The sequence below is a fragment of the Sparus aurata genome, chromosome 17, assembly GCF_900880675.1.
Source record: "Sparus aurata chromosome 17, fSpaAur1.1, whole genome shotgun sequence".
Classification (NCBI taxonomy): Eukaryota; Metazoa; Chordata; class Actinopteri; order Spariformes; family Sparidae; genus Sparus; species Sparus aurata.
In genome coordinates, this window is record NC_044203.1 from 27576588 (window position 1) to 27591618 (window position 15031).

At 42.8% G+C, this 15031-nt stretch overlaps 1 protein-coding gene across 11 annotated transcripts in view; it reads right to left on the bottom strand.

Annotated features, from left to right (window-relative positions):
- Positions 1-3961, bottom strand: part of map7d1a (MAP7 domain containing 1a) — a 44705-nt gene extending 40744 nt beyond the window's left edge. For 9 of the 11 annotated variants that reach the window (XM_030393528.1, XM_030393521.1, XM_030393529.1 and 6 more), the window contains exon 1: positions 3528-3960. In XM_030393528.1, the coding sequence (XP_030249388.1) occupies positions 3528-3597 (70 nt within the window). In that variant the 5' untranslated portion in view covers positions 3598-3960. Of the gene's footprint in view, positions 1-2151; positions 2805-3527 lie in introns of those variants that run through there. The other 2 variants (XM_030393519.1, XM_030393527.1) reach the window with 2 other exon arrangements.
- Positions 3962-15031: the final 11070 nt, after the last annotated feature.

Sequence of the window (15031 nt, forward strand, 5' to 3'; positions counted from 1 at the left end):
CATTGAAAAACAGGTGGAGCAGTGGCATGAATGTTATATTGTGACATTATTTACTCCCTTTGCTACAGATATATTCAGATTTTTAATTTCAAAGCATTTTGAACTTGAAGCTTTGACTCTGCCTGCCCACAGGACTTTATATTTCAGGTACAACTTTGAAGCATGTTACTTCAGTATTTCCATCTTTAGCTACTTTATACCTCCACTCCACTACTTGCATTTCATATCTTTAGTTACGAGTTACTTTGCAGATTCAGATTATTCTTTGTTGATAGATTATTACCTGTGATGCACAACCAATCAGATAGTGTTGTGGGTGGGCCTTTGAGTAAGATAATAGATTTGTGTTTCCAGTCAGAGAGAGGATGCTGCATCTGATGCTGCATCCTCTACTTTTATCTGCAATCTGACAAAAAAAAAAAAAAAAAACCATGACAACAAATACTTCTGAAAAATGATTAAAATTGGCCCTGATAATCGGCCAGGCCAGTAATCTGTCCATCCCTGATTTGGATGATACATTTGACTGGTTTCACGTGTGGCTAACCTGTCAAACACATCTACTGCAGGGCACGAAAACATCTCATTATGACACACGCTTCACCACTGCACTGCTCACAATTATTCCTGCACAAAAACAATGCCGGCTCCTGCCGTTATCTGGCTCCATTATTAGGCAGTGAATCCAAGAGGCCCCATGGGATTCTGCCCACTGCTAATTTACAAAGACACGAAAGCAGCAACCTCTCCAAAAATGGGACACGGTCGCACGTATTCCCCTGATTACATAACAGCTCCTGCGGCTGAAGATGTGTAGCTTACTGATCCTGTTCACAACACTAGAGGCTTGACAGCCAAAGCTGGTGGATTCTCCCATATTACACAATAGACAAGGACTACACTATGATCCGACTGCCTGTTAGTCTGCTGAGGCTCTTTATCCTCAGTGCGCCTGCGGTGAAGCAGCTCGGCTTTCTGCTTAAAACAAAGTTTGCATAATTGCTCATCAACAATTTAAAACACCGCCTCAGTATCTTATGCATTGTGTACCTACTGTAAGAATGTGGAGATATGAGCAGCCACATTCATCTGCCTGTGAATGTGCTATAAAAAGGCAAATCTTCAAGGAAAATACAAGTTTCTATTCAACCCAGCTGGTCACAGCTTAGCTGTTCAGGTACGGCGATTAAAGAGGACGACCAAACAGAGCTGATTGTCAAAGAGTAGCAGAGTGGAGAGCACCGAGAGGAGAAAGCCTGCACGAAGAAAAGAGGGATTAGAAGATCTTCTCCAAAACTCCTGACAGCAGATTTTCTAAATGCTGGGCCCGGCTTTCAACAGCTCTAGTCCAAGGGCTAGTTTTCAAGCAGGTCGGATCAAGTCAGCTTGCTTTAGTGCCTGTACTTCAACAAAAGAAGGAGGCTTTTTCCAATTGTCCTTCTGCTTCCAGGTGTTGTTTGAATATCGTGCTCCCGGATGTTTTACATGGGAAACACACATCCGTACGATCGAATACATGTCTTTTTTATCAGGGGTATTTTTAGTTATTGGCATACTCTCTCTCTCCCTCTCCTTTTATATAGGAGAACGTCATTAAGGTAAAAACTGCCTCAAGAGCAACATCATGAGATTATGTAATCTAAAGAAGTTCATCCTTATCTGACAAAAAAAAAACAATGATCACAGAGTAAAGCTATGCAATCTGGCCTAAAAGACAGAATCACAATCCACAGTCTGGGTTCTTTTATCTAAATGTTGTCTTGAAATGAAGCCCATGAAGATCTTCACTGGCACTATTAGAACACCAGATTGCATTAAAAGATAGTTCTCCATCCACCATACCGCTGGCTGAAACGCTGCTGCTAGTCAGTGAGGTTATGTGAAGTTTGGAAACAGAAGCAAGACGACATTAAAGACCGACATCGCTACGATTTGCCTTAAATCTAGATGGCGGAGGCCGTCAAGATTGATCACGACTCGAAACTGATAGATCGCCCGACCATCACAAAGTAACACCAAGATGCAAGCTGGAGAGCTACTGTTGGAGCTCTGCAACCACTTTACCAACGACGACATATTACCAACTGCAGGAAAAACAACTTTTGATAAATTCACGCGTGTGTGTGAAGCATAACAGCACGGCTGACATACTGTGTGCCACATGAAATGCTTCCGCCACGATGAGTCACAGCACATATGTCGACGATCCCTCCTGGCTTTACGGTCGTATGGACATTATGTCAGTCAGACTCTCTCATCTGCTGGTCGAGACTCCCACGATCGGGGTGGAGCACGTCTCTCCTCCTGCTTGATGCAGCGCCAAAACAAGCTGACCTCGCTCCACGAAAGCCCCCCTGTCAGCAGGAAGGAAGTTTTCTGTTGTCAGAAGGAGGAGGTCACATTGTGTGTGTGTCCCCTTCTATTTCCAGAAAACAGGCGACATTGTCAGTGCACAATGCTTCGGCAGGGAGATTCAACTGTTCGGTTGATGCCTTGCAAAGACTGGTATCACACAGGCAGGTCTTAAACTGAGAGGTTTGTTACACCTGAGTGCACAGGCATGACATTGTCCTTGAACTGCCTGATCACAGGACCACATAATTTGTAATTGCACATATAAAAAAAAAAGGAGTAAGTAAGCCGGATCTGGCCGGAGAGCGAGCTGGACTCTCTATCCTGCACTTTGCCCCCTCTGAGCTGAGACCTCTCATCAAACATTTTCTTGATTTGAGGACTTTATTGATCCATCTCTGCACCAGCACAACAAGAGCACGATTGCACCTGTGAACTGTTTGGAAGAAAAAAAAAACATCCTGTGGTGGATCCGCAGCACGGAGGAGAAAAAGGAAAGGATGCCAGCCCGCCTGTGACTGCATCATGTTAGTATGGAGCTAAACATAACATACGGAGGGGGATGGGACGGGATGGGATGGGATGGGACTAGTCAGATTACCTCATCTAGCGCAAATTGTGTTATCATAACCCCGTTGGCTGAGCTGTGCGCAAAAAGGAACTGGCACCGCACTGTGTAGCTATTAAATGTCAAGCCATCAGGAATCAGCTGATGATCACACCGGTGTTTTGTTTTCGTCATCAGAGTGGCAAATCATCTTATTTTTTTTATTGTCGCTCAGATTAAAAACAAAAACCCGTTTTGGGGTTTAGGTGTTAATCTTGTGGACAGCAGCAGCAGTAAACGAGGTTGAGCTCGCTTAATGACATGAGGACTGTCTGTATGCGCACCTCCTAATGGATCATTCATAATTCATCCCTGAGACACACACACACCCTCTCTCTCTCTGTGTTGCTTTACCCCTAATTTCTTTTTCTTTTTTTTTGCAACAGCAACATGAATGAGCCATGCAACTACGAAGTCAACACCCTTAAGACATTGTTGCGACTCGTGCTGTTAAAACGTGAGAGAGGACGTGAATGACAAAGCACAAGTGCAGTGTTTCTTTTTTTTTCTTACTTTTTTTATTTTTTTTACTCAACAACACAGATTCATCTCTCAGGTAAACACTTACATGTTGTTCGTGGTAGAGTGTTTTCCTCCATTCCGGCGGCAGTACCCTCGCTTTCTGCTCCTTTGTTCATTCAAACATGCGAGTTTCGACTCTTCCTCCCCGGGCTCATTCCTCGGGCAGAACGAGGGGGGAAACTTGGTCGAGTCACTCCAGTTGCACCCGATGTCCTGAACGAACCGGAGCCAGGGGAAATAAAAGCGCCTCCCCGAGTTGAGTCCAGATACACCGAAAATGAAAAACTACTAAACACCAGCCAGTGCCTGCATGTGGGTGGAGGTACGGGCTGCTGCCGCTGGTAGGAGTTTAATATAAAAAACGAGGTGTCTGGGGGAATTTGGGAGAGAGAGAAAGCAGGGAGGAGGAGGAGGAGGAGTGAGGGAAGTTTCTCACTCTCCGACACGCCACAGCTGATGCTGGGCTCGTGTGGATGGTCCCTCACTGGCCTCCGGATCGGACTGTACCATTACTGAAAGGGGGGAGGCGGCAACTACGTATTGTTTTATTCGTTAGATACTCGCTAGATTTAACGTTACGAAAGACTAATACAGTAACAGCTTAATTAAATGCACATATGTCGTACTGTTCACGCAACATATACATTAAGAAGTCTTTTTTTTATTTGAAGAAAATTGTTACCCCACCTTCGTTTTTAGTGGCTCCTCCACCCACGAAACTACAGTGCTCACACAGCCAGGTCACAGTTCAGATTCAATATAAACCTCTTCCTTGGAAAGCCCTTGACGTCTGCACTGTTGTTTTCGGTTTTTAAAACCACTCTTTAACATCTGATCAAAATGTAGACATAGTAAAAAAAAAAAAAAAAAAAAAAAAAGGAAGTTTATTTATTGAGCAAAAAGCTGAGATTGCTGTAACTGTTCTCTGCGCTCAACAAACAGGATTTAACATGTTTTTGTGTACAACTTTGCACTTTCTCTGCACTATTCCAGTGTGTTTTTTAGTATTTGAAAAGACAAAACACTTTTTTAAGAGTCAGCACATTGTAGCTCCCTTAAATGCACTCTGTTAAGCACATCCAAGAGACGCTTCCAGCAAAAGCTCTTCTTCAGAAATCTATACGTCCAACATTCAAGTTTGTCCAACCGCACATCCAGCTCCAGTGGGCAGAAGCAGTATAACATGGAAAAGGAGAGGTAGTCCACAAACTGTGCGGTCAATGAAGATCTTTCACTTCTGATTAAAATATCTTTCCCAAACTACACATGCACCTTTAAAGATGTCAACATGGGTTCAGATTAAACTAGGGCGGCCCTCTCAGTCTCTACAACTGAGGCACAACCATATGTAATGTTAATAATTTGTGGCGGTACAAGCTCGTCACTTCAGTCTGAAGGGAAGACTAGGTTTTCCTGTCAGCCTGGTTTTTGTTTTGAATGATGGATGTTTGATGCGTTAAACAAGTTACTCCACCCATGATAGAGGCTACTGTTATATATTTAGATAGATTTTTAGAACATCAGAGAGAGAACAACATTGTGCAACACATTAAATCCAAAAAGGATGTTTGTTTCGTAACAGTTTTAAGGTTCTGCTGAGTGTCTTCCCGTCTACCACCTGTGGATCCCTCAGAGCATCTGCCGAGGTGGGGGCTGGGCCAGGGGCTGATCGGCACGCTTGAGAGGGGACACCCCGTCAAAAGGACCCCAGTGGGGCTCTTTTGTGCAGCTGTTGAGTCGTGTTCACCCCCAAACCCCCAAGAGCCACCTGTCGCTGCAACTGGAAAGTGGGGGGTGTTGAAGGAGGTGGGGGTTGGGTGTGCTTTGGAGTGCGTGGTTGATAGGTTATGCAGAATTAAAGCTGAAAAGAGTGACTGTGATTTGACCGCATGTCTCAAAGTCTGCTTCCGAAATGCAGCTGATGAATTCACGGCAGTTTGTCAAAGATCCCAGTCCCCCTAAAGTCATTACAGCTGGATGACTTAAGAATTATCTGTAATTGAATCACAGATAAGTATGTTAGTTCATTTACTAGACAAAGGAGCAATTGGGAGTTAAGTTTACATGTCTTTCAAGTCAAGGAACTTTTGAAGGAGAGTAGGAAGCATCCTTGAGTACTAATGGAGGATCAATGGCTTCAGCCAAAACTCAGGGTTTACAGAAAGAAGACACATTTCTTTCTTAAACCACCTTTGCTATTAAGGGTGAGATTATTGTATCATTACATTAAAATCTATTGAACCTTTATTAAACTATTTCCTGTGTAGTACAAACTCAGCTAATTCAATAATCTGCATCATAAAAGGAAAATAACAGAATAAATGGTGATATTTTGAATAAATAAATATATCTATTGTGGTATTGTATAAACTCTATAACATCTGTGGAGTATTCATCAGTGTAGTAAACCAAAAACCAGTGGAAAGGAAATTTATTAAGCTCAGTTGAACCTCATTATTTCGGCTTTATAATGCGCACACATGAAGCAAATGCCACAATATTATTGGGAAGTAAACAAAGTGCTTCAGAGAGTCATAGAAATGAATTATTTCTTTTGGAGTGCTCTGCAGATGCACCTTTTTAGATCTTTTGTGCTGCCTCTCTGGCCAACGTATTGAAACCCTCCAGTCCTTTCATGCTTTCAGTCTTCTCTCTATACCAGCTCTTGAGCCAGCACATCCACACACTTGCACTCGAACACCTGTGCACACAAAAAAAAGAAATTCTGAGAGAGTGTTTTGAACAACATATGTCATATTGATGTTAGTGAGCTTATTAATAATTTTTTAGTACTATAAAGAGACACGGTGACCTTCAAAATTGGATGAGAAAGACATGAATACATTTACCTCGTGCATGAGTAGCAAAGACAAAAATACTGATCTGATACTACTATGAAAAATGGAATGGATTTAACATTATTGTGAGTGAAAATTACAAATACAAAACTTCATGAGTTTCTGAGTTTCCTAATACTTCACATCCAACCAAAACCATGTAACCTTGAGTTTTTGAGGAGCATGTTTCAGTGTTACAAATAAACCATTACTATTCAGCCTTGCACACTAGATAGTAGGCCAGGTGCATGAGCCAGCAGTCTGATAGGAAAATGAAAGGGCTCGGGATTAAAGCATAGCTCAAAGTCAGGAGGCGTGTGTCCATTTATCACACATCACCGTACCCTGCTGTGCTAATGAGCCATTCAAAGTAAGGTAGATGCAGATAGGAGAAAATAGCACAGTTGGCGTCCATTATCTGCATGTCGGATGAAATGTTGCATGTCTTTTCTGTAGACTAATGAAAATGCATAAGTGCATTTTGCGCTGTCTTCCCACTCCCTCTCCGTTTATTGTTTTTGAAATTGTGCCAGGTCTTCTACGCAAACCTGTGAACCTGCGTCGGCTCCATTTGTGAACCTCTTGTGTGACCTCACTGCACACAGGAAGCTGAGGCGCCCCCTCCTCCTTCTCCTCCTTCATCCATCCATCCCTCAGTGCTCAAGAAAGGAGTTGATTTTGGAGCTGCAGCTGCACTCCTCGCTTAACACACGCACAGACACACACAGACACACACAAACACACACACCTCATTAAACTGCCACTGATCGCCGTGAGCATTTTGTGCCCTTGGAAAACGGCAGTAAACAGAGAACCCTGGGAATAAGAGAGTAAACAAAAATCATTACTGCAGAGACGACTCAGTAAATACATGTCCCGGAAACAAGAGGAACCAATTGAAGAGACAGGGACCCAGAGCAAATAAATAAAAAGAAAAGGAAGAGGGAGTTGGAAGTAACACACTCTATGGGACAACTGATAGCACAGAGGAAGAGAGGGCCGCTGATGAGGGCTTATCTGTGTAAAGATCGCACTCTGAAGCCTGATGTCTCCCTTTCTTTTGCACCTTTTAGATTGTTGTGCTGTTTGAGCTTGTAATGAGGAGGACAGGAAGAAGGTACAGTCTGAAACAAAATTAACTGAACAAACAACAGTTGAAGCTCAGGTGAACAGGGGTGGGAAGAGCATCACATCCTGCTCAAGATGAAGTAATGTAACTTGATTTAAAGCTGCAGTATGTAGTTGTGAGGAAGAAATCTTCCTATTTTCACTTTGTTTATATGTGGCGGACCCTGCCACCTTTTGAGCTTCATCCTGGGGACCTTACTCTCCCTCTGAGAACAGCTTGTTCATTCAGGTATGGAAAAGATCAATATTTCTGATTTTGTATTATTACCTCATTAACATTATAAATATTAAAATTCCTTCTCTACATAAAAACCCCAGAAGTAAGCTTACTTCCTTTACAAAAGGACAAAGATAGCTCTTTTGCTGAGTACTCTGAGACACATTTACTTTGTCAAAGCAGAAAACAAATTTCCATTACTGTTTAGCTTCACTATGCTTTCTCAGCTAATGTCAATGGGAGCAGGAAGGAAAAGTCACAGGGCAGCTACTGCTAAATTGTGGAAAACAATTACTTAAAAATTACCAAGTAAAGTTGACCCATAATCTCAAGTTGTTAAAACTGTTTGTGCTCGTACAGCTTACATTTTATAGTGTGCTATACTTTTAATTCTGAGGTAATCAGTAAAGGTAAGGTAAGGTAAGGTAAGTCAACTTTTTAAATTCCAAGTACAGCCACGGCTTCAACCAGGCAGAGCGGCTGTAACTGTGCTGACAGCCAGTGACTGCATGCTGTCAGAGCTCGGCACTTTTGAAGGGAGTGAAGAAAAGTGTCACTTCATCCGTCATTTTTTGTAATATCTACAGAGCATTTCCCACAACTGGGAGTTTTGGGGAAAGACCAGCACAATGCAGAAAGTCGTTCAGAAACACCTCCCATGTTGACCCTACATGGACTCCGTACAGAATCCCTCTCCAATCCTCTCCTCTCTGAATGTACAACAAATATAAACTACTCTAACAACAAAGTGTTTTGCACCATCACTTGAAACATGCAAAAAGAAAGCGGTCCTATCGTTCATATTCTAAGAAACATGGTCACCACCAGCACCGCCAGTCAGTCTAGAGGTCAGCCACTGTGAATGGCAAGGGTAACCCACAGCCTGGTAATGAAACAACAATAGCAGGAATGTTCAGAATGTCCCCAGAGAACATAGACCCAGCCTATGTTATAGACTACTGAATACACTATCTCTGCCTTTGGCAAATGCTAGGTAGCATGTAAGCAGACGGGGTGGGGGAGCATAAGGGAAGGGTGGATACAAGGCTAATTAACTATGATGGATTTGCTGCTGAAATGTGTTTGTTTGCAGGCGCTTCATCTATTCCTAGCCGAGATGTGCAGCAAAAGACGGGCTTTGCACAAAACATTTGGATGATGTCACCGGAGCCGTGCTTACTTATTGCTGGCTCGGTTTGCCGTCAGGTTTCACAAAGCATCACTATTGTGGTTACCCCATCACTGTCTCCGCTCGGCAGGGTCAAAGGTCGGCTGCACCTGTAGGGGTCCTGTAGATTCAAATAATTTACGACGGTGTTGTCTTTTGTTTCCTGTCGTGTGATTTAATCAGGCACTACATCACACGTCACACCGGATAAGTGTGTGTGTACGCCGAGCAGAGATAGTGTGGGAGAGTTCCCTGTTTCTTTGTGTTTCTCTTCAGGGTGCTGGGAAAAAGAGCACTCCTCCGTCTGAATCATCTCAGTTTAGTCTGCGGCTCATTGTGGGCCGGGATCTTGACTTGAGCCGGGAGGTCTTGATGTATTCAACTTACTTGTTGTACTTGACCCATCTCTAGTATGGGTCAAGCTCCAAAAACACTAGATCTTTCATTTCAGTGATGTAATGATAATAACTGTGGTGACATCATCAGGGCTTCTTTTCAAACACTGGAGAGCCCCTGACAGAGCCAAAGGAGACATCATATTAAATAACTGTTTTCATAGCTGAATAGAACTTTGGTGACTGACATTCATGAGTTAAGGGAACAGTGTGTACATTTTAGACAGATCCAAAACTGCCAACTAAATAGCAGCAAGCATTTGTCATGTCCAAACTCAACCAATAATGCTTTACACAAAGATCCCTGTAATGAGCGTCAGTTAATAAGGTAATATGGCCCTTAAAGGTTGTTCTTATAGGATGCTTATTTATATTAGTGTTAATAATACCAGAATACAGATGATTACTGTTAGGTCAGAATAAAATGTTTTAATAAAGTGCATAATAAAATATCTGTTAAACTTAATAAGTTGCAAAGAGCAGAGTTAACTGATAATAAATACATAGTAAGTTATGTATATATTTCAATAAAGAATCCAAAAAATAACAGTAAAGGTTTTAAATTGACATATTATGAAAGTTAAATAAATACACTGTAATGTTACCATAAACAATTAGAAGCAAGTCAAAGTTATTATTAACACTCTTTAGGTTGAAACAGACGTTAGCAACATGGCTAACGCTGCTGTCCAGAGCCCCCAAAAAACACATCATTTCTGAGATCAGAGCAGATTTATTTTCTTTTTGCAGCGTAGGGTTTCCAAAGTTATTCCAGCTGATCCACAGTTACATTGGGAAAACCTACCTGTCTTTTCCGGTTGCGCAATGGCAGTAAGGGCTTCCTTTGGGCTGCAATTCGTTAAATAACATATCGAGATCGAGGTCCATCGGGAGGCCAATTTATACGAGGATTGTGACATTTTCCTACAGCCATTACACTTTGCAATCAGTATTCACTTAATTATAAATTAGAGGGAACAAGCTGTCCATTCCCAGTTAAAATAATCTGTTAACTGTTTACAAGTTTGTCTTAAATTCTGGCAATAAATATGTTCATGATTCCAGGATTATTTAGACTTATCATGTACTTACAACAAGAACCTAAACATAAAAGTGTTCCTGGTTCACCAATAAATAACACAACCAGTGGGTTTTTTTTCAGATTTGTGAAGTCTATTGTCAAGTTGATTTACTTTTAAACTGTTCTCCATATGGCGTACAGACGCTAGTTAACACAGCACACCCACTCCTCATAAACGCCTCCTGCGCTGATCTTCCTCGAGCAGCTTTCCCTGACCTCTCCAACAACAGGTGGCATCACCGGGGGCTCACTTCACCTTCTTCCACGAGGAATGTGACTCCGCAGCAGTGTGTCTCAAACAGCAGGGAGAGCCTGGCAGACCATGATGTAATGGTCGAAAAAACGTGCTATCGGTTAGAAGCAGGGCCAAAACACGTGGAGTTGGCTCCTCTCTCCGCTCACCCCCGGGGGCCCCTCTCTATTCTCCTTTTCCTCGTCTCTCTCTCTCTCTCTCTCTCTCTCCCCCTCTACCTCACCCCCAGCCCCTCCACCTCCCTTCTGCTCCACCGCACTCTCTGTTTATGAGTGCATGAATCGCTCCATTTCACTATACCCAACTCCCTGCCCACTACCAATCCCACAACTGTGTCTATAATAGAAGCCCCCACCACTCCCCGTGCTTTCATTTCCATGACAACCCACAATGAGGAGAGAGGGAGAGAGAGAGAGAGATGGAGGAAAATAGCCGAGGCAGGAAAAAACGTGAATGAGAGGGTGGGAGTGCCTTCCCTTGACCCCCGGTGCCATTTGTAAGGAGGGAAACCTTCGCTACAACAGCCGGAGATTCAGCGAGGTTAAACTGGCCATAAAGAGAGCAGAAGCAGCAGCGCCGCTCGGTCATCACGCAGGGTGCCTCTTGAGCAAGCAAGTTAACTTAATTTTGTTGTACTGTGTTTTAAAACAGACTTTACAAAGTGTGTTTGAGTGGGAAAAAAGAGCCAAGAAACAAGACAAGAAACAAGAAAACAAGAAAAGTAAGTCTAAAAGCATGCTAGCAGCTGAGTGAGGCCATTCTAAGGTAGCTAAATGCTAGTGCCAGCATGCTAACATACTCACAAAGACAATGTTAACACTGATATTTAGCGGATTATAATGTTTAGTGTTAACCATCACAGTATACTGCACTACAATCCAAACAAGTATGTGAATGTCTTTAACTGTGCAGATATTCTCAAATATGAATACAAGTACAAATTTTGGCTCGATGATGGTGCTATACAAAAAAATTTTATTTGACCACTGTCATCACAATTCATCCCCAGGGGAACATGAATGTCTCCACCAGACCATCCAATACTTGTCCAGAAATGTTACTCAAACCCAAAACTCTTAACGCTTAACATCGCAGAGGACCTATAATGGTCATCGCACATGACCACCCTGGTATAAAATGAAAGCACAGAAGAGGCTCTACTTCCTAGGGAAACTAAAGACGGCTAATTTTCCAGAGCTAAATTAGAATAGACAGCGAAAGAAAACATCCTGAGTGGGAACATGACAACCTGGTACGGTTCATGCACGGCACGGGGACAGGAAGTCTCAACAGCGGCGGATTAAAATCGCCCAGAACAACATTGTAACCCACTGAGTTTTAAAAAGTGATGTGGACAAAAATTGGTCATTTCAAAAAGGGGCGTTGACATGTCCCCAGCGTCACCAGAGTAAATGAAACCTCGGGTCTGCACCGTTTTTTTGGCGGCTGGCGGCGGCGACAAACAGGTGGCTGAAGACAAGGCACAGAATATAAAGTTAAAAAATCAAGATAAAGACAAAGAGAACAAGGACGGCTTTGGTGCATCGATTTGTTTTGGTTTCATTGTCACATTTTACTTCGTGTTCATATACTTACTACTTTCAAAACATTAAAGTAAGCTCATGTGTTTCCTTTGTCACCTTTGGAGAGGCCTCACTGATACTAAAGCCACAAGCCACAGACATCAGTGATAGATATCATTGATTCTGTGTCGTACGGATTGGTGGCCTCAAGAGTGATACCAACACAACAGGGATAAACAAAGGGTGAAAGGTCTCGAGGTCAAGCCCTAGTGAAGCTTTGTCATGCGCACACACACACACACACACATATAAGATTAGTAGTTTTAATTCAACTTGCTGGATTACAGCCAGGATTAATTCTATATGCTCACAACTGGTGATGGAGTGTTTCTCTCCAGCTGTAACCACCATAGCTGTTAGTTAACGGTGTCAGTGTGTCTGGCCCTTCTCTACTATCAGCCTCTACTTACAAGCTATTCTACTCCAAAATGAGCCAGGGTGTAACAGAACAGATAACATGACGCTGCTGGCTTCCACTTAATTGCTTGTAAGACTATTCCCCCACCTCGTCCTGAGGAGTTGTGAAGTTATCAAGATAAAATTCCCACCAAACGCTCCCGAGGGACACGAATACCGCGACAGCAATTAACATGTTGCACGTGGTGAAAATATTTCCCACAATCAAATCCGTGAATGCGAATTACGGCAGGCGATCTAAATTCTGACAAGTCTCGAGTTTCTTTGAGGGGTGATCCAAATCTAAATGACACTATTTATACGCGAGTCGAACATTTCGATGCAGTAAAGTGTCGTCGGCTGGGAGGGACGCAGACGCGAAGAATGTGCTCTTAATCTGCTGTCATGTGATCGTGTTGCACGCTTCTGCTGCACTGTGCGGACAGAGGTGTGCCAGTTCAGCAAGGAAATAATGAGGAGGACGGCCCTCACCTCATATGTCTGTGTGTGTGTGTGTGTGTGTGTGTGTCCATGTTGTAAACTAATGGAAAGCACCTGCAGGCATGTAGTCATGTGAGCGCACACACGTTATATAAAGCAGTCGGTTTGTTAGTGGACTCTGTCGTTAATAATAAAAAGCAAATGATGAGTTGATAATTAACAGGCCCTTGAATTGGTGGCGAACTGAGAACCACAGACACGTTTTGATAATTCAGAGCGGAATCTGATTCATGCTGCAACCTTCACTGCTGCATTTATTTTTTTTTTATCAAATCCTGCAAGAAATGGTCAAATTTAGCTCTTTCCACGTGCACGTTGACAGAAGTTGAGTTTCGGGGCAGCGGGGCGGCCTGTCCTACGGGAGCTGGGCGAGGAAGAGGGCGAGCTCAGTAATCCCCGAGGATGTGGGCCTCCCAGTGTGGCGCCCTCAATCCCCCTCCAAGACCCTGCCAAAATCCCCACTGACAGCATTCCTCATTATTTGCCTATCAGTGGCTCAGCTCCACCCCCCAGACAAAACAGAGATGGAGGGATTTACTATAGATGAAGAAGAGAAGAAGAAGAACAGATCTTCCTTTGTGTTGCCTCTGTGTCTTCTGACACGTTTGGAAAACCAAACAATGGGACCGGAAACTAATAAATCTATCCTGGTGATGACGACAAGAGGACAAATGTGACCTTTAGGACAGAACTTACATCGTCGGTGTGAACAGTAACAAGCAGCGTGACCTTGACTGTACACTCGAGAGCCATCAGAGGCCGAACGACTCGTTGCACCATTACGTCTGATCAAAGCAAGCAGTTTGCATCCTATTAGCCGGACAAGCCTAATGCCATTGTGTTATAAAGCTTATTAGAGTAAGGGAGACTCAGGGGGTTGCACTCACATTACATTCAATTATCTGTAATAGGAAACGAGTCTTAGGTGACAGCTGCTGCCCGCATTGTAGCTGTAAGGCTAGGTCACTCACAGTCAACGTAGCACATTAGCCCAAAAGGTAGTTTTTCTTTATTTCTTGTTTCATGACCAAAACGCACAGCGGTGAGCTCTCAACCATTTGCAACAGACAGATGTGTGGATTACAAGTTTTCCTTTTCCGCTGAGCACTTATGAGCAGATTTAACGAGGGAAGAGGAAGTAATCAGCTGCATCAGCTGCTGTAGGTAGGACCGAAAACCTGCAGGCACGAAGCGCTCAGTGACGCAGCACAGCTCAGTATTTATTTTAGGGAGGAAAAAAAAAAATCCTCGAGTTCACCTTTAAAATTCAAGATGAATATTAACGCCTTTTGCTGTGTGAATCGCAGAAATCCTTCGGTGAAACAGTGTTTTTAAAGTCACGCGTCACGAGAATTATATTCACCACAAGATTAATTTATTGCACAAACAACACTGGGAGTGGGAGTGGGGTGAGGAGGCAGATTTTATCAGCTAAATTCAATTTGGCATCAGCCTCAGATTCATTTCCTTCCCGACACCATCCAAGGACATGGCAGGAACATGCGTCGCTTTATTTATGGTCCCACTACCTTCTAATCTGATCAGCATTCAGAATTATTGTAGAGGTAAATCAAAGATCATCTCTGCAGTGAGAGGCCTATTCAATATTTTGGCAGAGGGGGGTGGAGAGGTTCTTTTTGGATCTTATGATGCTGACTGAAAAAAATGTCATAAATCTACGAGGAAAAGCAGAGGAAAGGGAAATGGCAGTTTGAAAATGATAGTAGTTGCTGTTGCGTGAGGGCTGTAACACACTGCAGCAGAATCAAGTACAAGAGTAACTGAATATATATATATAAATATTCAGTTATGTTGTGGTTGCTGTTTTACAGTATTCCACTTATTTTGACCCTTTTGCATTCAAATAGGCACGCCTGAGAACAGCTTGTTTATTCACTTACAGAAACAATAAATATTTCTGAGTTTGTATTATCACCTCATTAATATTATGAATATTACAATTCAGTTCAGAGTTAGAATTTTTTTTCCAA